The sequence below is a fragment of the Lytechinus variegatus genome, chromosome 18 (genome assembly GCF_018143015.1).
Source record: "Lytechinus variegatus isolate NC3 chromosome 18, Lvar_3.0, whole genome shotgun sequence".
Classification (NCBI taxonomy): Eukaryota; Metazoa; Echinodermata; class Echinoidea; order Temnopleuroida; family Toxopneustidae; genus Lytechinus; species Lytechinus variegatus.
Genome location: NC_054757.1, coordinates 18120976 through 18143975, shown reverse-complemented (window position 1 = coordinate 18143975; position 23000 = coordinate 18120976). Strand labels below are relative to the sequence as shown.

The following is a 23000-nucleotide window of genomic DNA, read 5'->3' as shown; positions in this document are numbered from 1 at the left end:
AAAGATATTCGTTCGACTCAACGCATTCGAAATATTTTCAACTTTATATTGCCGATTGACAAAAGTGAATGACTATGATTAAAAATCTAACACTTATTCTAGAAATGGTAACTACTGAACTTTCTTTGTCCAAAATTTGGAGATACATCAATGACTTCGGAACTATTTTTTGATTGGCGGAAGAATTAGGGCTTTTACTATTTTACTGTTTCAGTTGGTAAATTTGATCCCATCGTAGTTATCTTCATAAATGGCGATTTTTTTTTAAATGAGCTGGTTACGATACCCTTCTCTGGTCAGATATGGAATGTCAGATATATATCCTATCCAATGGTAGTAAACATTCGACCCTCTAATTTCACGTTTATTTTTTAATAATTTTTTTAAAAGTGCCATTTTAACACACAAGTCTATGGGGTATGTTTTACGCGCGTGGCACCCCCGGGGTCTCGACAAGTCCCCTTGTGGACCACTAGTCTCGGTCACTTCTTGAAGATGAATATAGCCTAGTCACAGGCTAGGTTTTGATTGGCTAAGAAGCAGTAGCCTCTGACTATAACTAAACTGTACAGCAAAGAAAGAAAACTTTCATGAAACGGTCCTCTGGTTACAAATTGAAGAAAACTAGTATAATTCGAAGGGAAGGGGATGTTAGACAGAGAGTGTGTGACCGCCCCTTTGATTGTTCAAGTGGTGGAAAAGATAGAGTCATATCTAGGTAGTCTCCCCCCCCCCCTCTTTAACATTACCTGGCGCCGCCACTAGTATTTGACCAAGTGCTTTTGGACCAAGCGAGATGTGAACATACATGTACCTCTGTACCTTGAGATCACACTTATGACGTACAGGTGGGATAACTTGGGAAGCCCAAAGCTTTTTTTTAAAGGAAGGAAAGAGTTGAGAGATGTTATTATGTTCTAAGTCTTATTTCTAATTTCTAAATCACAGAGGCAGTAGCTTTTTTTAAAAAAGGTCAACATTTTTGCTTGCTCGTTCGCTCACTCGTAGCTTCTACAGTGCGTATCAAAAAAAGTTAACACTTTGAAAAAGCTCTGGGAATTAAAAAATATACAATTTTTTCACATATAATCTTAGGTTTGGGTCTCATCTATCCAATGAAAGTAAAAGTTTTGACAGAATGTTACACTTGAGTGAGCACTGTCCATTTTTGTAAAGCTCGCAGAAATCTGTTTGCGCAGAAATGCTCGTTTTCACGCAGTGTCAAGGGGAAAGGGCGAAATCAAACTTACCTTTTTCCTACATTTCCCTTGCACTTTTAGTCAATTAAGATAAAACAGATACATTCAAGCATTTTAAAACAAATTTGCAGCCCAACACTTAGTAAGCACAACTTTTACCCTTTTTGTGCCAGCTGGATCTGAGGATGTAACTGAATCTGAACAATACTTTACATCAGACATCTCCAGCACTTTTTCACTAAGTTTTTATTATTTAAAGTGGGTTGACATTTAATTTTTCATTTAATACTTGTTTCTCCACACTTTTCGAAAGCTTGACAATGATTAATAAAATGAAAATCAGGCCTAATTCATTTTATGTAAATCACAGCTCAGTGTAAATCAAATATCGTCTTGATGGCCTTGGTGTGTGGGGGAGTGGGGCGGGGCGCAATGCACTCTTCCAAGTGTATTGGGCAAGGAAACAAGTTAAAAGAGGTCAAAGATATCTTCAAATCAACTTTACTAGCTAAATTCTACGTGTTCTTCATGATAAAGGTTTACTTTTATTCAAATAGCTATTTCAAAGTTCTGCGCAAATCATTTTTCACTAACTTTACAAAAGTAATTGGTGCTCACTCAAGCGGAAATATTTTTTATAGTAATATCGTCATTTGCTTAAATGGATCTGTACCAATGTTAAAATTTTGAAAAATCTTCAGGATATTACAAATGTATAATTTTACAGGATTTTTTCAAAGTGTAAACTTTTTTTTGATACGCACTGTATTTTTTTTTACACTACACTGCTTACACCGTATATTCACCTTTGTTTCATTACCGTCATGCATAAATTCTGATAGGATTGAAATAGAAGAGAACAGTGAGGAATCCTGCCATGATTTCCCCATACCTCTGACGTGTAATGACACAGACGTCGTGGTAATATACGAACTCGACGCCGAAAACGATGTAGGAGAGGAGATTGATGGTAGATATATGATCTATTCATTTTCTGAAACTGTTTTCAGTTCTTTTTCACCACTTTAATCCTTTGAGAGTGGTCGAAGGAATTATGAATATTCAATGATTTACATATTTCTAATTTTGGGGTGAATATGAAATTGAGCAGAAAATTAAAGTCTAAAAGAGTTGGATTTGAATTATCGAAGGAATGTTCTGAAAATGTGGGTTTGGAATAATGAAGAAAATACACATAACATTGAGTAGGGCGGTCCCAAGAATTATCCATTCTAAATTTATTTTTAAAATTTATTGATGAATGTGAATGACTGACTTGAAGATTTGAGTCTGAAGGGATGAGGTTAGAATTATCTACAGAGTACACAAATATTGTTTAAAGAGAAAATACACTTTATGGTGTGTTTAATTTCGGATAACTTGGACATCACAATGGGATTTTTCGATTTCATAGTAGATTTTCATATGAATCCGAAAAAATGAGTAGATTTAAGTTCTGATTCAAAAATTGGATTATTGCCTCTATCAGTAGCACACTGGGCAAACTTTGTTAGGGGGCATTACGTTTCTAACAAGCAAAAAAGGGTAAAAAGACAAAGGTCTTAACCATTTTTGGAATATTATACTATCAAAATATTCAGACGAGCAAAATAAGTCCCTCGATCCCTACCCCCAACGCCTAAGTATATATGCCATCAGAGTGATTTAAATTCATATGGAAAATCAGTATGAATCTGCAGGTATACAAATCGAATACTTATCTGTAATCGAGTGAGATTCTGAATCTAAGTTTTATCTTTTGATTTGTCTATAGCCTCGATCTGTTTGGATTAATTTTAAATCAAGGATCAAACTTGACTTAAATGTTGATAGACGATTAAAGCACCTCTGATTTTCTTGTACTTCTTCACAGAGAGTCTTTTCTTTTATGTTGACGATGAGAACAACTCTCTTTGTATCAAGGAATTGGATCGTGAGAAAAGTTCTTTGTACACGGTAACCCTCACTGCTTCATATGACTCTAACGCTTGTAACACATCTAGCAGTGTGACCAGAAAACGGAGGGCTGCAGAAGGTAAACTCCCCGGAAGGCTTGCAGAAACTAATGAAATATAGAAATACATATGTAATGACCCATAGTTGTTCTATAAATGGAAAGCATAATAATATTTATGATGAAAAAGAAGATTGATGGGAGGTTAAACAGACAACTGAAAGCAAGTTCATAGGCATACCATAAGTGTATGATATGTTTTTAACTGTTTCTAATCATCAAACGAATGATATGAAGCATTGTTAATGAATAATTCAACAAAACACTGGAAATGTATTACCGTCCCACAAGGTTATTACCTCGGTCCAGTCTTGTTTTCTACTGTGTTCTGGCTGATCTGTTCATTTCCCCTTTCGCTTGAACTTGTGTATGTTTATTTTATTTTTTTTTGTATGTGTGTGATTTTTATTATTCCAATAGCGAAGCTTTTCACTAAACATTCTACAACTGTTCTTTCTTGTATCATATCGTCTTCTGTATAACTATCCTCTGGAAATGTCTCCATTAAAACTTACTGATATTTGTGTTTTAAAAATACATTCAATTTGACTGCAGGAAAGGATAAAGGTTTAAAATTCATTATTGATTTTGAAGGGGGTATTTTCTTTCATTTTGTATCCAGTTCCCTCGAACACTATTGTTTTTAACATCACCGTAACTGATACGCTAGATAGCCCGCCCTCTATCGAGTTTCCAGGCTTCTCGATGAGGTCATCCTTCTATCTGGCGGCTATTGATAACTTGCAGATCGGAAGTCCTATTTACACTGTTTCTGTAAGTCACAAATTTATGTGTGTAATTATTGAGCTAAACTAAATTTATATAAAATCCCTGCCCCCATATATATGTATATAAATATATATCCTTAGATGTGTAGATGCCGATGTTTGTGCAAAGTGCTCAATGCTATATAAAGCAGAGTATCTGGTGGTGAGATGAATCTGAGTTGAAATGAATAAGCAATCTTCTTTAATGAATACAAATAATATTCAAAACAATAGACTGTGATATTATTATAATAACCTTATAGCATGGATAAGTTGACCCCTGTACTGGTTGATCCTGATCTGCTTTGACCAACATGTTTAAAATGTGTTATGGTTCATTAAATCCATAAACATTTTCCGTCGGTACTTCCACTAAAGAAGCCAAAAGCGACTGTTACAATGGTCAGAAAGTCATAATGACTATCGTCTAAACCATTATATCAAATATCATATTTCCTTTGAACAAACGTCAATATCTTCAACTACTTACATCAGGACATTCTTATCTCTCTCTCCATCCCCCTTCTCTCTCTCTCTCTCTACGTCTTCTCCCAACTCTCTTTATCTCAGGCAACAGACGATGATGCTACTTGGAATTTCGAGTTCACACTAATCAATATTGACGACGGCGATGATGGACGCCCCAAGAACACCATTACCATCAACCCCAGCACGGGTCAAATCGTTACGAACGGCCCGCTCTTTCCGTGGATCGGTGACACAGATAACTGGGAATGGAAAGGGGCGAATTTTCCAGCGGAAAGAACGCAGGACCGTTACAATTTGACGGTTTGTGACATCAGTCCTAACATCACGGATGCACAGTGCAGTAACACGACACAGTTGACGGTAATCAGAATAAAAGGATTGTAACTTCTGTGGTACCTTGTATAATGAATTTAAATTTAGCAATATTTTGTGAAAACAGTCATCATGAATATTCGTTAATGATGTCACATCTCCACTTTCCGTTTTCTAATGTTATTACATAAAATCATATTTTTTTTAATTATTTCATACTTCTGTGAATAATATGTTTCCCTTATAATGAAATAAGTTGCAGCAGTAAATATCTCATCCACTAAATCGGTTGTCAATCCAATTTTTCTAGTTCTTGGAGGAAAAAATTTGAATAAACCTAATTTCATATAATAAAATACAAAAGAACAAGTGGGGATGTGACATAATCAGCCCACCTAATGAATATTTATGATGACTGTTTTCACAAAATATTGCTAAATTTTGAAATTCAATAACTTTGTTATTTGTTATCCGATTTTGATGAAATTTTCTGCATTTTGCTTGGTGAATTCTACTCTATTTATTAAACTATAAATACTTTCAGCCTGGACCATCCCTTTAAAGACTCATTTCTAACATGACTTATCTTTTGTTGTCTCCCATCCTTTTCCAGTTCAAAATTCTTCTGTCTTTTGAGCACATCATCATTCGTTTTAACAAACCAGTTGCCTCTATTCAGCCTCAACAGAATGATATTCTAAGGTAAATGTCCAATTGAATGTATATGTAAACAAATTTTAGTTACCAATATATACAAGCGTGTTGCAGTGTACTACATATAGTATATACTGTTCTGTAATTTTTTAGTTTTGTTCTATGTTCTTCACTTATAATGCAATGATTTGCTGTTGCTGCTGATGTAAGAATTGACACGAAGAAAAGGTTCATTCATGTCTGATTATTGTACCATAGTATTTGAAAATCAGAGCTAACAAAACAGCGACATACTAGCAGAGGATAACCCCAAGCAAATCATGTAAATTAATAACAGTAATAAAAAATGATGCGCTATTAGATTAAGTAGACTCCTAAGAATTGAATATCAATGTAATTGTTATCAATTCTATCTATGATACAAAAACTGTATTGTTTTTTAAGGAACATATATAATAGTAATTCTTTTTAATTTATAATGAAGTTAGTTACTTTTGATCATTATATATATATAGATATATCTTTTAATCATGTTCCTATAAAATAATCTTCTAAAGCAGACTGCCAAGTCTTTTTCAAATTGACTTGATATTTCTCGCATCACTTGGCTTTGCAAACAGTTCCATACAGTACATCTGGTGTCAAATTTATCTACAAGAAATAAAATTAAAAGCTATGAGTGGTATTAAAGCAGATACGAAGCAATAGCGCCATCTCGAGTCCTCAATCACTCATACCTGGCCAGTTTCCTGACCCATTATTCTATATTAGTTTAGTAATATAGACCAACTTGAATGATACCATGTTGATTAACTATCAATACATTTATACCGCAATAATTATGTTACCAAGTAGCAAAGCAATTACTTTTCCTCTCAAAACATTTTAGTTTCTCTATACAAATACAATTATAAATCAAATTATTCTCTGTAGTTTTAGTAGATATCTGAAAACGTATATTTTATGACTTTGTATTTAGAACACACAGTCAATGTGAGACCATACACAGTTTACTCCCCCTTTAAGAGCAAGGATGGAAATATATACTATATATGTCACATCAACGGTTACCTGGGCTCCGTATTACTTATGCTTTTTATAAAAGCAAATAGAATGTATTCTATCTACAGTTTATGATATGGATTTTCCATCTTTCTTTAGATGTATCATGGAGAAAATGAACCCCGAGAAAGAGCTAGAAATCACGCTCCAGTTTCTCTCAGTCGGAATGGAAAATGGTATATCACATCCTGATGAAAAAGTGTGAGTTAATATTTGGAAGATAAGTTTTTTACAGTGTTGGTGATGATGATGATGATGAAGGTGATGGTGATGGTGATAATCATGATGATGATGATGACAATGAAGATGTTAATGTCGATGATGGTGGTGATATTGATGGTGATGATGATGATGGTGATGATGATGATGATGATGGTGATGGTGATGATGATGGTGATGATGGTGATAATGATTATGGTGATGATGATGATGATGATAGTGGTGGCAAAGATGATAATGATGATGACAATGAAGATGTTAATGTCGATGATGATGATGGTGATGATGATGATGAGGAGGATAATGATGATTATGATATTGATGGTGATGATGGTGATGGTGATGGTGATGATAATTATGGTGATGATGGTGATGGCAAAGATGATGGTGATGGTGATGATGATGATGAGTATGGTGATGATGAGTATGGTGATGATGATTATGGTGATGATGTTGATGGTGATGATGATGGTGATGATGATGATGAGTATGGTGATGATGATTATGGTGATGATGGTGATGATGGTGATGATGTTGATGGTGATGATGTTGATGGTGATGGTGTTGATGATGATGGTGATGGTGATGATTATGGTGATGGCAAAGATGATGATGAGTATGGTGATGATGATGATCAACGACAGTGAAGATGTTAATTTCGATGATGATGATGAAAAACTTTCTTTTCTTTAAATTTTTATATGATTTCGAATGTCTATAAAAAGAAAAAGTATCTGTCCCTTTGTGCATTAAGATAGGTTTGTAATTGAAAGTGCATCAATTGAATGTTTGAACTGTCAAATGAATGATTAATGCTTAAATAAAATAAATATTGACAATGATAATCATGATAGGTGGTGATGGTGGTGACGATGGCGGCTGAGTTGGTGATCATTCTGGGACTCATTTCATGAAACTTGCTATAACAACAACCTTACAATGACAGTTAAAAGCTACTGAAATCCTTCAATCTGATTGGCTGATAGTAAATTTGTTATAGAAAATGTGCATTATTGTTACAAGTCAGATAGCGATGATGGTAATAATACTGATGTTGACGGGGGGGGGGGGGGTGAACAGGGCAAGGTTGCATAAAAGCTACTGTAATTGTAAACTAATATACAATCGTAACTAAAATGGTAACGACTATGGACAGTGCCCAAGAGTCAGTCAAAAACAAGGATTTCATGGAGCTAGGTTACCATTGGATGGCAAGGTTACCATAGTAGCAGCTTTTTTATGCAACGGTGTTCGGATTGGAATTGGGTGAAATTGAATGATAAAAGAGAAATGCCATGCAGTGCTAAATGAAAGTAAAAATCTAATAAGAGGATGGATGAACTGTTCTTCTTCTTCTTCTTCTTCTGTGTAGTCTGCTTCCTTCAATCCTGAAGATTCTTGCAGAACTTGGTGAGGTGTGTGTCACAAGGATAAAGTGCATGTGCCAAATATATACATGGTGCAAGTAAAAACAGGTATTGATCTAGCTGTTGTTGCCTTTCGTCAGTTGCAGACGAAAGGCTTCGGTTGATGGTGCTGTCACAACATTTACTGGGAGAGTGTTCCACATCTTGATGGTTCTGGGGAAGAAGGAGCATTGATGTTGTTGGGTCCTTGATTGAGGCATCAGATATCCTTGAGTGTGAACAGCTCTTGTTGATCAGGTACATTTGGTGATGTATGCATCAGAGTTGAATGGGACAAGCTCGTTGTGGATCTTGTAGAACATCACAAGGCGAGAGATTTCCCGTCGTTGTTGAAGGGATGTCCATCCTAGCTCCTGCAGCATCGATGACACACCTGATGTGTTGTGATATCGATTCAGTGTGAATCTAGCTGCTCTGCGTTGGATCATTTCAAGCTTGTAGATGTTCTTGGAGGTTGATGGATCCCAGACAGTAGATGCATATTCCACCAAAGGTCTGACGAGTGATTGGTATGCTGTAGCTTTCAACTTGGGAGAGTTTACTCGCAGGTTTCTTCGTAGGAAGGCAAGGGTGTTGTTAGCCTTTTGACAAACATTGCTGATGTGACTGTTCCACTTCAGGTCTGATGTGATAGTGACACCAAGATATTTTGTTGCTTCTACAGGAGTAAGGATAGCATCTTTGAGTTTATACTCGTGTACAATCCTGTTTTGCTTCCTGGTGACTGTGATGACTTCACACTTATTGGTGTTCAATTCCATCATCCACTTACTGGTCCACTCACATAGTCTGTTGAGGTCTTGTTGTAACTGGTCAGCATCAGCATCTGACTGAACTGTGAGGTAGATGATAGCATCATCAGCAAACAGTCGAACTCTTGACTTGAGTTGATCAGGCAGGTCATTGATGTAGTAGAGAAAGAGACAGGGGCCGAGGACAGAGCCCTGTGGCACGCCTGAAGTTACGTCGACTTGAGATGAACTACGACCATCCAGGAGCACTTGCTGTTTCCTGTTATGAAGAAAGTTAGCAATCCAGCGGTTGTTATGTCCTCTAACTCCATAGAACTCAAGTTTCCGGAGAAGGCGCTGGTGACCGACCTTGTCAAAAGCCTTGCTAAAGTCCAGCACTAAGATGTCTGTCTGCTTTCCACCTTGAAGGTTGTTGGTCAGATTGCTTACCAGTCCTAACAATTGTAGCTCACATGACCTGTGTTGTCTAAAGCCATGCTGAAGAGGGTACAAAATATCCTGGTGGTTTCCATGCTTCATGATGTTACTTGCAAGGATATGCTCCATCAACTTACATGCGATGCAAGTTAGTGAGATGGGTCTGTAGTTGCTTGGTTCCGCTCTATCTCCCTTCTTGTAGACAGGCACTACGTTGGCATTTCTCCAGTCCTCTGGTATCTCCCCGGTGCTATAGGACTTCCTGAGGATATCTCTCAGGGACGGTGCGATAACACCTGATAGCTCCTTGAGTACTCGAGGAGTGATGCCATCAGGACCGGGTGCTTTCCTTGGCTTCAGGTTGTCAAGCAGTTTCTTGATACCATTCGTTGTGATGATGACATCTGGCATGGTTTCATAAGGCGAAGAAGGGGGAAGGAAGTCAGAAGGCACTGGAGTCTCTTCAGTGAATACTGATTGGAATTGATGGTTGAGTGCATTGGCCTTATCAGTGGGGTCAGTAAGCTTCTTTCCAGCTGATTTAAGATGGGAAATTCCTCCACTGTCACTTCGGTTGAACTTAATGAAGCTCCAAAATCGTTTCATGGCCATGAATTGATTGTCTTCATCATCAGATCCATCAAAGATAGACTCAAGATATTTCCAGTATTCTTTCCTGATCTCTGACTGGATGATCTTCTTAAGACTGTTACTATACTCTTCAAGGTTATATGGAAGAAGTCCTCTGGATTTCAAGATGTTTTTACATTTCTTGACAACCCTACTCCTTTTCTTGATGAGCTTTCTAATTCTTGCAGTCACCTAAGGTAGGTTGGCTCTGGGCTTCAACATTGCATGAGGAATGTGTGCCTCTATACCATTCTTGATTCCTGCTTGAAATATGTCCCACAATTCACTCGTGGAGGCTCCCTCAAGCTTGGATGATATTTCATCAGCTACTTTTGACATGCTGTCCTTGAACCCTTCCCAGTCTGCTTTGCTGTAGACTGGAACCTTTCTAGGCATTTGATGTCTTCTTGATGGTTTCATGTTCCTCTCACTGTCTAGTCCAGATTGGACCTTGTTGTTTGGAAGTGCCCTTTCCCAAAGCTAACATAGAGGGCACATGATTCCCAATCTCTAATCAGCGCCAGTGCCCTCTACGTTAGCTTTGGGAAATGGCACTTTCAAACAACAAGGTCAAATCTGGACTACTCACTGTCATGAAAGGACAGTGAGTAATTGCAATTTTATGATCATATGACCTTTATTTTACCTATGCATTTTCCAATCATTAACCCCTTTACAGGACAGATATGTGGGTGTATGGAGTCGATCTGTCAAGGCTACCGGAATCTCCTTATCTTAAGTTTGAGGAATTCGAGTAAGAAGACGCATTTTAAACAAATTAAGTTTCTTTGGACTCAATGCAATTAAGGCATAGTTAATTTCATCCTTACATTAGTCATGTTATTCTATCATAGACAAAGGAAAACATGACTACTTTAATAAAGTAGAGATTGCACGAGAAGTGCTGCATCGGTATCAAGATAAAGGTTACTCAGATACGGAACTCAGATAAACCGATATATCATAAAACTGTTAAAAGATTAGAAAGGAAAGCTAGATAATTCTACATGAAAGTAAATTTTAACGAAGTGGAAATGAGCTCTTAAACCTTGAAGCTGCATATCGTGAATATAATGCTCCCCACAAGCAAATATCTAGATATTAACAAGTAAATAAATTCGATTATATTCATGTACTCCAGGGAGCTGTGGGTTAATACTGATGGACTGGACGAATGCGTGGATGATGCTGAAATGACGATAGCACGCCTTCAACTATCAAAGATCCTGCCAGAGGTGGCCAGGACATCGGCCATTGAGGCCTGGGTGCCCATCGCCCTTGGCATCATCATCTTCATTGGAAACCTCATCTGCATCATTCTACTTATAATATCATGGAGGAAGTAAGTGATTTTTTTATGAAAGTGTCGGAGGGTATCTGTTATGAGGGAGGATGGCGTGTTTAGTGCACTGGTTTCAGGGAGAGCTCTCCTCCCCCCCCAAAAAAAAAAACTAATAGTAATAATAATAAATATATAATAATGTCATAAATACATGTAATAAAGCAAAAATCTTGTGGAAAAAGGTATGCATGAAAATTAGAAGGGCATGATTTCAGCGCAAGCCTTTGCGAAAGGTATCAGTACTTGCCATTCCCCTCCAATATGGCATAAGCTATCAAAAGGACAAACACAATTTATATTGCTTGCCCCTCCCATGGTGCTTATCTTCCCAAGATACGCCACATAATATGTTTAATTTGATAGAGGCTGTTTTAGTAACTGTAAAATTTTGCATGATTTCACCCATGTGTTCCATTTTCTCCTGGTGGTGTAGGACACACAGACTGAATTTCTAATAAGACTTTTTTTAATTGTTTCATTAATGTTTGATGAACAAAAAAAATCCCCTTTTCCCTCTTCTGTCTCTCTCTTTCTCTCTATCTCTCTGTAGTCATGTTCTCTATGTATTTTGATCTGTAACAGGGAAAGACTGTGTCATAAGTACCAAGTTCTTCAGTCCTGTTTATATATTTTTTCGTTAATTGTAACATAGTGAGTAAGCATAAGAAGCTTGACCCCACTAGTATTCTTTTTCATTGTACAAGCCTTTCTAATTTACGATTTCCGTTGATCAAAGATATACTTTAACTATTTATTGCAGGGAACCCATACTAACAAGCTTTGCTTTCCAATTGGTTCCCTTTTTTCATTTCTTTATATTGTGTTTTTGTGATTTGCTTTACATTGTAACTTTTGTTAAATTTTGGAATGAAAAAGAATAAATGCAATCAATCAATCAAAATCAGTGATAGAAGATTACCCCTGAACAAGTAAGCATGCATGAGATCTCTCTTCTTTAGGAATGTGTTGCTTTTTACAGGGATATAGACCTCCGTTGTTCTGTAGATTTTCTAAGATAAATTAAGTCTTCCTATCATGAATGATGAAAAACTAGTTTGTTCTGAATTTTGGAGAATTTTGAGGTCTTTCTTCCCCCTCGTCGTGCCCAAACCTACCCAAAAATTGCTACTTGTAAGCCTCCTTTTAAACATTATATATATTTATGTGTTTACACACACAGTATGCAGATAGAGAGTGGGAAGGAAATTGCACGGGAGCTGACCATTCGTGACGAGGATAGACTCGAGAAAGGCATCACTAATCCAGCTTATGACTTTCATGAAATCAATGGTGATGTTGAGATCATGGCTTCTGAGGCAGTGGAAAGTGCAACAGGGTATGTTTAAAGGCATTGCATCATTGCGAATCTTAGGAGCAAGATTAGTGTTCACCAGCTTGGCATGGACAATTAGGCATACAAGCCACTAAAGTATTTCTAGATCTCACATCATTGGTTTGTGTGTTCGGAACTGAATCCAATTACCAGATCAATGCTTATTCCTACCTTCTATCTTCCGTATTATTCTCCAGTTAGAGTGGTGTAGATATTCTGTTTAAATTCTGTTCTACTTTTAGAATGCTATGATTTGGCTTTAATTACCGAATACTTTACCACTTTTAAAGTTCATAGTTACAACAATCCTCCCTACTGTTTTCTCCTTTGAGACAGGGATGGTATTTACATATAGTTGATTTTAATCATATATGTTAATGCATTTTATATGAGACTTGGTTTAAAAATCCCGCTCGAAAAGGTCATGTAACATTAAATGTAAAATCATTTATATGATAAAGCATAAAAAGCAAAAATCAGTTGTTAATTGTGAAGGAGCCATGGTGTAGTGGCTCTGCCTTGTTAACAGAAGGGTTTGTTTTTTAATCCCACCGCGGTCTGGCATCCTTTGGCAAGGCGTTAACCCACACTTTGCCACTCTCGACCCAGATGCTAAATGGGTACCCGGTAGGATGTGAAAGTCATTGTAGCTTGTCCATTACTGTGTGCGCCTCGCTAGCGACTGACTGGAATACCCCTTATGGAGTGGAGGATGTGCATACATTGTGTGCGGGAATGACTGGTTGAATCCGATGACCGGGGTTATAATATATCTGTAAAGCCGTTAGACACGTTGTTCCGATGTGTTAAGCACTATATAAAAGCGGATTATTATTGTTAATATTATAAATATCAAATGTGTCTCTTTGTATTGCACCCTCCTAGTCTTGTCTGCAGATTTCACAATGATGTACTCTCTTGAAACATCTTGATATAGATAACCTTGTATGCATATCCCCATTCAGTATGAATATTATATGATGGTTGGCAAAGAGTATTTTGACAAGCACCAAAGTATAATCATAGAGTTTAGGTGATCCGAAAAAGTAAGGGGATTTATTTTCTTGCATTTCAAATATAAAATTCCAATTTCTCCTTTATTTTGAAAGATATATATCTAATGTAAGAGTACAGATGACCCGTAACATAAAAATAGGCCATATTCATGAAAATTAAATGGGTTTCAAACCATACCCCTCTCCAAATGGAGAGAACAGTATGGAAAAGAGCTGTGACACTTTGCACATACATGACCGATGCTTTATTTGTATTCAGGTATTAAAATAATGTGTTTGGTCTGGATTTTTCAATAAAGCCTGATAATCAACTGAATTATACCCCTCTCTCAATGGGGAAAACAGCATGGAAGATAGGTGTACTTAGGTACTGCAAACTAATTAAGTAATCAGTCAGGATTTCAAAACAAATGTCATTTAAAATGTATACGAATAGTTATTGAATAAAATCGACTAAATCCTATCATTGTTTCAATCGACAAAAGGATATAGGTATTCGGTCAAGATTTGAATCCAAATTATGTCATTTAAAAATTATTAACGAAACACACACTGAATGGAATAAACTAAATCTTTTAGCTTGACCTAGGCATTCCAAAGCTAATTGAATATTCGAACGGAATTTTCAACCAAGTCTCATATAAAGTGCATACACATATACAATGATTAAGATCAAGTATATGTAAATACTATCCCTGCTTCAAAGGAGAAAACAGTCTGGAGGATTGTTGTAACTATGCACTTTAAAAGTGCTTGCGTATCCAGGATTGACTTTAAAAAATATCATTGCATTTTTAAGAGTAGAAGAACAGAATTTTGATTAAAAAATCTACATCATTCTATAAGGTGATTAATGCTAAAGATAGTTTTAGCAAGGTAGGAACTAAGCAAATTTTCAAAATTATGTTCGGTCTGGTTCTTAAAATGAATAGTATCATGCATGAGAATAAGAAGAAGAAGAAACTCAAAGAAAACTTTTATTTTATGGAAATATTGGACAATGATACATGTATTAAAAAAATCATATAATGGTAACAATGAATGATAATATGCCAAATTTATAAACGCTTGATATAATATTTCTAAGCAATGCATATCATGATATATTTTTATTCATCTAACTGCATACAATCACATTTCATGTAGAGTATAAATTTGTATGTTTTTTTTGTATATATCTTTTTCAGTTCTGAAGAACCATTGATCACAAAGGTTTATCTAACCGATGGAAAGACTCAATCGACTATCGCTATGACAGCTACAGATGACCCTAAAGATGTAGAGAAAGCAGTTGGTGAGTATGGCAACCCCCTTTTCTGTTGGGGGAGGGGGCAGAATTCCCCCTCTGATGGCACTTGCCCCTTCTTAGCTAGCGCTGATACTAAATTTTGGCCTCCTTTTTTATGCATCACTCCTGGGCCCTGTTGCATAAAGCAGCTTGATTCTGATTTGAACAATTGATCATTCACAATAATCAATGTAATCAATCGTAGAAATCAGTCTTACAATCAATCGCTACACTTTGTGTTATGGGACCCAGAACAGCAAGGATTTTAAGAAAGATTCAGGATGTGTGTTTCAATTTTGTGATTATATTTTCCCTGCACCGCAAAAACTCTGGTGTTGATTTAACAACCAGCCCGGGATCTATATATGTCCACATCAGAGAGGTTTCATTTTGGTCTAACACCAGAAAGGTGTTTATACAACACCAATTAGTATTAAAACAGCATCAATTTGATTCCAAACTGGTGTTGTTTCAATACTTCTCTGGTGGACATACATGTATATACGTTCCAGGCTGGTGTTAAATCAACACCGGAGTTTTTGCAGTGTGCTCTTTCCTACAATCTGATGAAATGAAACAGGACTGATATAGAGAACATAAGAAAATAAGAGCTTGAATTTTACAGTGATAATTAGGATATATTTGTGTTTGTAATTTAACTTTTAATAATTAATAACCTTTTCATAGCAAATGCTTTCATTTGTCTCTCTGTTTTAATATTTTTTCACAGGAACTGATGATGATATTCTGTTGCTCCCGGTACCACCTCCCAACAGAGATTATGATTCTGACGTAAGAATTTTTGTCATAAAAGTGCCACAGCTGCACCCTACTGATGGCATGAGCTTGAGATCCCTTGAGTCCTGGGGCCAGTCTTACTAAAGAATGTGATTATGGAAAGCCAGCAGGGAAATAATTAATTTGTGTATAGAAGCAAATATACCTACACCAATAAAAAAAATCCAAGAAGATTCAGGCTGATTGAGCAAATCACCCAACAATTATGCATGCACGAGAACTAGTTATACATAATTTAATGGACAGATGATTTGTAAAAAATATTAGCTTTAAATATTTGAAATAACTTGTATATGTCAATTACTTGATTCTAGCTCCCTAATCACAACTCTTTGTATGATATGGCCCAAAACTACTCAAATAGTCTTCGCTTTTGTACCTGGAATGCAATTATTTTTTTTTTATCTCATCTTATACCCAATAGAATATTAAATTAACATACTTCAATATTTCATAACATTCAAACCATACATAATTTTGCCAAGATGCAAACAGATCACATATGGCCTCAAAACATTCTCCTTTTCTGGTGAAGATATAGTGGTCATTGTGATATTTTCTAAATGTCAAAACATTTTTTTTTCAATAAAAAGCTACATATTGTGACCAACATACATTACAAGAGTCTATTTATAACTTATACTATGCGACCTTAATTTTTCCTTTGATCGTGACCAATAGAAATTATTCTGTCTGAGCTTAGATGAATATGTGTTGTTTTTATCAAGTTTTTAACTTTTTTTACAAAAAGCAGCAATTGAAAAGCGTTTATTACAGAATTAATAAAAAAATTACTTGTGCACTAAAAATTTACGCAATTGCAAAGGATTTTAAATTGATCACTTATTGATATTTCAAAGCTTTCCTTACAATAATTCTTAAAATCGATAAAGGTGATGTAAGATTGCTCTTGTGACAATTGCTCTTGTCTTTAATTTCTCTGATACGAATTGTGGTAAGGGTTTTGCTCAGATTGTGAGGATTAAGATCAGCATCATGATTACAGTTTGAGATCAAGATTTATGATTGACCCAACAATAAAAGGCACAGGGGATGACCGTAATGCGCAATAAACATGTATTAACCACATGGAATTGAGTTGGCGGGGTGTTCAATAACTTTTTTTCTTTCGTGCCTCCCAAATTTGCAAATTCTGGACACTGTTAGAGTAAATGTACAAATTTCCCACAGGAGCAATTGTAGCCGAAGCAAATGCCATGAGTGAAACATATCCTATTGATCTAATTGGGATATTTACACATTTTTATTTCTTGAACAGGAGGAAATGATGAATGTCTACCCCTTTGATGAACCCGACGAAGGATACGAATTCAAAGTAGATATTGGCGAAGCCCCAGCATCACCCACCATTGAATCACCTCCAGAAAACCCAGTTCTGATACCATTGGCTGATTATGATTCAGAAGACACAAAAGACAAAGATGGAACGAAAGATGAACTGAAGATGGAAGATCAAGAAGAGAGTTTGGGCTCTAAACCGAAACCGCCACCTGTTGCACCTAAACCTACCGATCAAACTCCTAAGGAGCCAAATGCAGAGATTGATTCCTTGATGGCTGAAGACAGAGGTCATCATGATGATGAAGCCAATACAAAAACAGCCCAAAATGAAGATACGCCTGACTCCGCCAAGTCCCTTAATGATCCCTCGTCTTTGATCGAGCCGTTTCCACCAGTTGACTACCAAACTGAAACCACAAATACAGAGGACAAAGAGCAGAGTCCTGCTGTTGAACATGACAATACTAACATTCCACCACCACCACCACCACCCCCAATGCCTTTAGTCCAAGAAGTGCCTCTGGTTGATGATCAGGTCCAAGACCATTCGCTTCCTCCGCCGCCACCGCCTATAGTTCAACCTATTGTCCCGCCTATTGATTATGCTGATGGAAAGACTGTGACCTTTGGTGGGGAGACTGTGGTCGGAGAAGGCGCAGGAGACGGTGGGAGTACCACAGACCTGGAGACGGCCAGCGAGGCAAGCTCTCGAAGTGCCACTACGGAGGAAAGTTCACCCAAACTACAACCATCAAGGAGCCGTCCTCCTTTCGCATCTGAAATTGAACTAGTCGCTGCCTCCTTCAATGGTGCCGTCTATCCTCGTTCTAGGAAAGAAAATCCTGAGTTGTTGGCATCTCCTCAATCTACCTGTGAATCAGATGGTGAAAGTATTGGGTACCTGGAAGATGAGTCCCTGATCAGCGTTAGTGAGATTGGGACAAGCGGGATTGGGGTTACACAACTCTAGTTACTTCGCAGTTAAGGCCAATAAAATTGTGCTTGACAATACAATACTTGATCAATGTCCCGTTACTACATTCCTACTGTGTATTATGTGATAGATCTTATCCCATAGAGTGACCTAATGCCCATCTAGTGTTTCTTATTGTTATTGTTTTTTTTTAAACAATACAAACGTGTTACCATTAGAAAAAATTCACTTCACAATGAAGCTGTTCAATGATTTAATTTTCTTCGGTATTCTTATAAACATCGCTAAGGTTTGCTTGGACTTGAAAATATACAAGTTTGTCAAAAAGTTATTTTCATTGCTTTACTCCATTACTACATGTAGTATAAGATTAAAAATTTTAAAAGTATATTCCCAATTCATGTAGTAACTTTGTAATGTTGAGAATAAATAATAAACCCGTAATTCTTGTTAAAGAATGAAGTAAGATAGAACGATCATCATATGAACCTCATTTTTCAATGATGTGAACAAAATTAGTTTTCTAAAAATGATATGTAAACAATTAGAGGTCTATTTGAGGTATTTGATAGGGGACAAAACAACCCAAATGTGACCTCCCTTTTATGGAGATACTCTGACCTCTCTTCTTTATATACTATTTTTTATTTTTCCCTGTTTCTTCTTCTTTTATTCTTTTCTTTCTTCTCTTTTGCCTTTCCTCCCTCACTTTTCCCACTACTTGAAAATTGTAAAGAGGCAGACACTCCCTGCCTGTGTGGCACAGTAATATTCAAACAAGAAAGATAAGCTTTTTAAAAAAAAAAATGAAAAGAGAAAGATTCAATACTGTTTAACAGCCATCATGGTAGAAGTGATCCATACTCTGATTTTCTTTACAGCAACAAGATTCCTGCAATAAATAACAGAAAAAAAATTCTTGCCACATCCGTAATATTAATAAATTCATTTCACTCATCCGCAAGTGTGTATTATTTACTCTAGAATGCTAGATATGTACGTGTATTATGCTACTCAGTTCGTCTTGGATTTGATTCAAATAATTATTGATCGATTTCAATTCCAGACTGTCATGCCCGATTGCAACCGTTAAAAGTAAACGCTCGTTTTGGTAACGATATCAAAATTAGTTCGTACAGAATCCAATTAAATGACAACCAAAGTGTCTGTTTGTATACATAAAATGCATGTGCCAAAGGATTCTGGAAGAAATTGTGTAATTGCTGAGAAATCAGCAAATAAGCACAGGATTCGGGTAGAGCGTCGGGCCCGACATTCGAAACAATCATACACTGTCCCACGTGCGCTTATCTGTGTTGGGGATCTTCAGTCTGAACATTTTTCAGCGTAGATCAAGTTTTCACAACGTTCAGTTTATGTAACTGTACCAGATCTAGATCCTCGATGATATACTGACAATTAAGCCTTGTTTTTCTCATGATATCAGTGCTTACTGCAACTACTGGAATTTCTCTTTAAACTGGACAAATGGATTTTTTTAAATCCATGTAGAGAGTTAGAGTTTACATACGCATCATGGGTGATTACAAGTGTAGTGTCAGCCTCATGGTGCTGGTGTTCACATGACCTATTTTTGCCCAGCACAGCACCTAACTTAAAATTTTCCTCTTTCAGGAGCGAGTGTGAAATAATTTGTCATTTTATATACTGAAGGTACAATAAAACCCATTTTAAATTTCTTGAGAAAATGATATTTCATTGATTTTTTTTAAACTCATGATCCATGGGAAGCTGCTCGTATATGACATCACAAATCAAACAATTGAAATTTGAATAACTTTTTAAATCTTTGATGGATTTTCCTCAAACCTTCGCCAATATTTCTTGTCTGCTATTTTTAAATTTTTTTTTCAGGATGAACTTCCCCTTTAAAGAGCCCATAATGGTTTATCAGCAGTGAGAAGTGTACAGTTGACCCCCTGCCCCCCGCCCCTCCCCATTGAGACCCACCAGTCTACTGAAAAGAGCAATTTGAGTGATGTCTCTCTGTCATTTCATTTTTATATCATTTATTTTCCATTTCCAACAATCATTTACAATAGGTTTTGTTACATACATCTTGATATATAATCAATAAAACATGGAAACTTTATATGTATAATAATCAAGATAACCATGTATCAGGTCGGAAATGGAGGAAGCTGCTAAAAGTGAAGCTTGTAGAATGCAGCCCCTCTGTCATGTCTTTGCTCATATTTTCTTTAATCATGCATGATAAATTCAATGGGTTGCTTCACCTTATAGTTTTAGTAGTAATGTTTGTGTGTTCATGAAAACAATATTTTCATTGGAAATATAGATATTTTTCAATACTTGAGATTTTCAAATAAATGCTCTAATGCAGTTTTCCATCCACCTTTGTTTCAATGTTTCAATTTCACTTGTTGATTTTTTTTCATTTATCATAGTGAATCATCAAATATTCTCACACAATCGCATCCAAACAATCACACAAATAAGCTTATCAATACCATCATGTCAATTAACATGAAAAACGCATTGTAAAGTAAGACTTGTAAATATTGTCATTATACCTTACAATCTTATATTTATTCACTGCTTTGATACACAATGATGTTTATCTGAAATAATAACCAATACACTTTTGCTTCCAAATACACATGGATGTCATTACATATGTCACAAGGCTGAAAAACTATCCCCCACAAACTCCAAAATATGTATACAACTCTTGATCAAGCTTCATTATGGGGATGACCAGAGCAAACTAGTGGAAACATTGGGTCAACAGATCTTTCCAGAGCTAACAATCATGAAAGATTACCAATAGTTCTTTTTTTCTTTTTTCCATGTATACATCACTCCCATAAACTTTGTAAAAATTACTTCTCAGCTTTTGACCTCTGTGAAATTTAATGAATAGGTGTGAAATAGGCCCATCTTTTCAGGCCTTGGGCCCGTTGCAGAAAGAGTTGCAATCAATCACAACTCTTAAAATCAAGCGCAACTTGATTTAAAACCAATCAACAGCACGCATTTGGGACTTGCGACTGATTTTTTTTGGCTTGCGTTTAAACGCAACTCTTTCTGCAACGGGCCCCTTATCTTACAATAAGTTTACCCCTTGGTACAAATCAATTGCAATTTTACGAATGACTGATAGCATAGAAAAAACACTAAGAACTGAAATTTGGCCATTCTGACCAAGATTAATCTTGATGTCATCAAACAGTAAAATCACACAGTGTGACCATTTGTGGATTACCAACACGGGGGGGGGGGTTATTTCACAAAGAGTGGACATATGACTCGGAGGTAAGCTTCAAGGCAAACACACATGTTACTAAACATGTCATCTGATTGACTGACACGTGATAGTGCAGGTCCCGTGCGCATGACCTCACCAATGCGGTGATGCGCTACATACCCCAAGTAACTGAAATTTATGTGCGACTCTAAGTCACAATCAAATCTTTGTGAAACCTCCCCCTGGTCATATTCAGTCAAATGTTGAATTCCCACTTTGTTGACTTACTTTTCTATGCTATAAGAATATTTGGTTCATCTACAATTCATCTAATCATATCGTGGAGGACCAAGTTGACATTAGACAAGACGGGCAGTGACAGGACATTCGCTCCTGTGACAATTGCTCAAGGATTAATTTTGTCTAATATGTAGGGTTAGGGTTGCAATACTAGTAGGGTTTAATCATGCAGTTCTGGTAGGTTTAGAGTAGGGCATAGTGTGAAACCCAGGGTTGAAGTTGGAATTTAGGGCGGAGCAATTGTCGCCAAAGAAAATGTTATAGAACCAGATCGGCATAGCTTTACAAGAGATCAGACCCTGTTCTCATTAAAGTTCTGAAACTAGTTTACTGGAAACAAGATTGGTGAAAACCAGTTTAGTAGAAACTAATTTAACATGTAACAGGAAGACTCAAAGTGGTTTTGGAAGCGATCTTTCAAACCAGTTTGGAAAACCATCTTACGATGTGGTTTTCAAATTGCATTGCCTTGTTACTAGTTTAAGCATAAGTGAGGACACACCCGTTCTTTGGGAAGAGATATTTGCACATTTTTGGCAGGCTACTCTCCACTCATGACATGAGTGCATTCCTTTAGAAACAGGACAGCTTTACAGGAAGTGGTTTTGAAAACCACTTCCAGGCAATCACATGCGAACACTACCACAGCGATCTTCCAAGCTGGTTTCCTGAACCAGTTTCGACTAAACTGGTTTTAGGATTGAAATGAGAACAGGGTCTTGGTAAAGATTGTGAATACACTGAATAGGCCAACAGGCTATACACCAACTGGTTAGCAGACAAACTAGTTGTAGAACTAGAGTGAGTCCTTGTGGGACAAGACCAACACAAACGTATACACAGTGAATGAAGAGTAAATGCAATTTACCATCTTTCTCATTGTTGACATGATAGCAATGTTGTGTTTGGTCACATGATGCTATGTTAACCAATCATTAAACAAGATTGAATAAACAAAAAATGCAACATAAATAATACCATAGTTTATCCCATCTAAGTGCCCATACTCCATACACTTTAAAAAAGTATAAACCAATAGCTTATGTTGGAGGTGTAATATAAAACCTACCTTTGTTGTATAAGAGTAATTGTTGTTGCTGCCAATGGTAATTGTAGGTTGGTGCTGACAGACCACATGTCTACAGAGACCACTGGTTTGCTTTCCCTTGAGTAGTGTAACCCATTGGGACATATAAGAACCTGTACATAAAGCCCACATGCTCTTAGAGAACATTTTCTTGTCTCTGGAGTGGCCTTTATATAGAGGTTTTGCTCTAATTTGAAATACTGCAGCGAGATTGGCCACTTTTCTTGTCTCCCTTGTGTAGCCTTTATATAAAGGTTTCTCTGCACCTTGAAACAGCGTTGGAGCGTTGTGGCCCAGTGGATTAGTCTTCTGACATTGAAACAGAGGGTCGTGGGTTCAAATCCCAGCCATGGTGTAATTTCCTTCAGCAAGAAATTTGTCCACATTGTGCTGCACTCAACCCAGGTGAGGTGACTGGGTACCCGGCAG

At 36.7% G+C, this 23000-nt stretch overlaps 1 protein-coding gene across 1 annotated transcript in view; it reads left to right on the top strand.

Annotated features, from left to right (window-relative positions):
- The window catches only part of LOC121431775 (protocadherin Fat 4-like), a 64087-nt gene extending 45921 nt beyond the window's left edge, over positions 1-18166 (top strand). Inside the window, exons 33-44 of the mRNA XM_041629476.1 lie at positions 2042-2169; positions 3073-3234; positions 3836-3987; positions 4551-4829; positions 5395-5483; positions 6597-6698; positions 10622-10696; positions 11084-11284; positions 12465-12620; positions 14821-14927; positions 15652-15713; positions 16999-18166. Coding sequence (XP_041485410.1) covers positions 2042-2169; positions 3073-3234; positions 3836-3987; positions 4551-4829; positions 5395-5483; positions 6597-6698; positions 10622-10696; positions 11084-11284; positions 12465-12620; positions 14821-14927; positions 15652-15713; positions 16999-17991 — 2506 coding nt within the window. The 3' untranslated portion in view covers positions 17992-18166. The remainder of the gene's footprint in view (positions 1-2041; positions 2170-3072; positions 3235-3835; positions 3988-4550; positions 4830-5394; positions 5484-6596; positions 6699-10621; positions 10697-11083; positions 11285-12464; positions 12621-14820; positions 14928-15651; positions 15714-16998) is intronic.
- The last annotated feature ends 4834 nt before the right edge of the window (positions 18167-23000 follow it).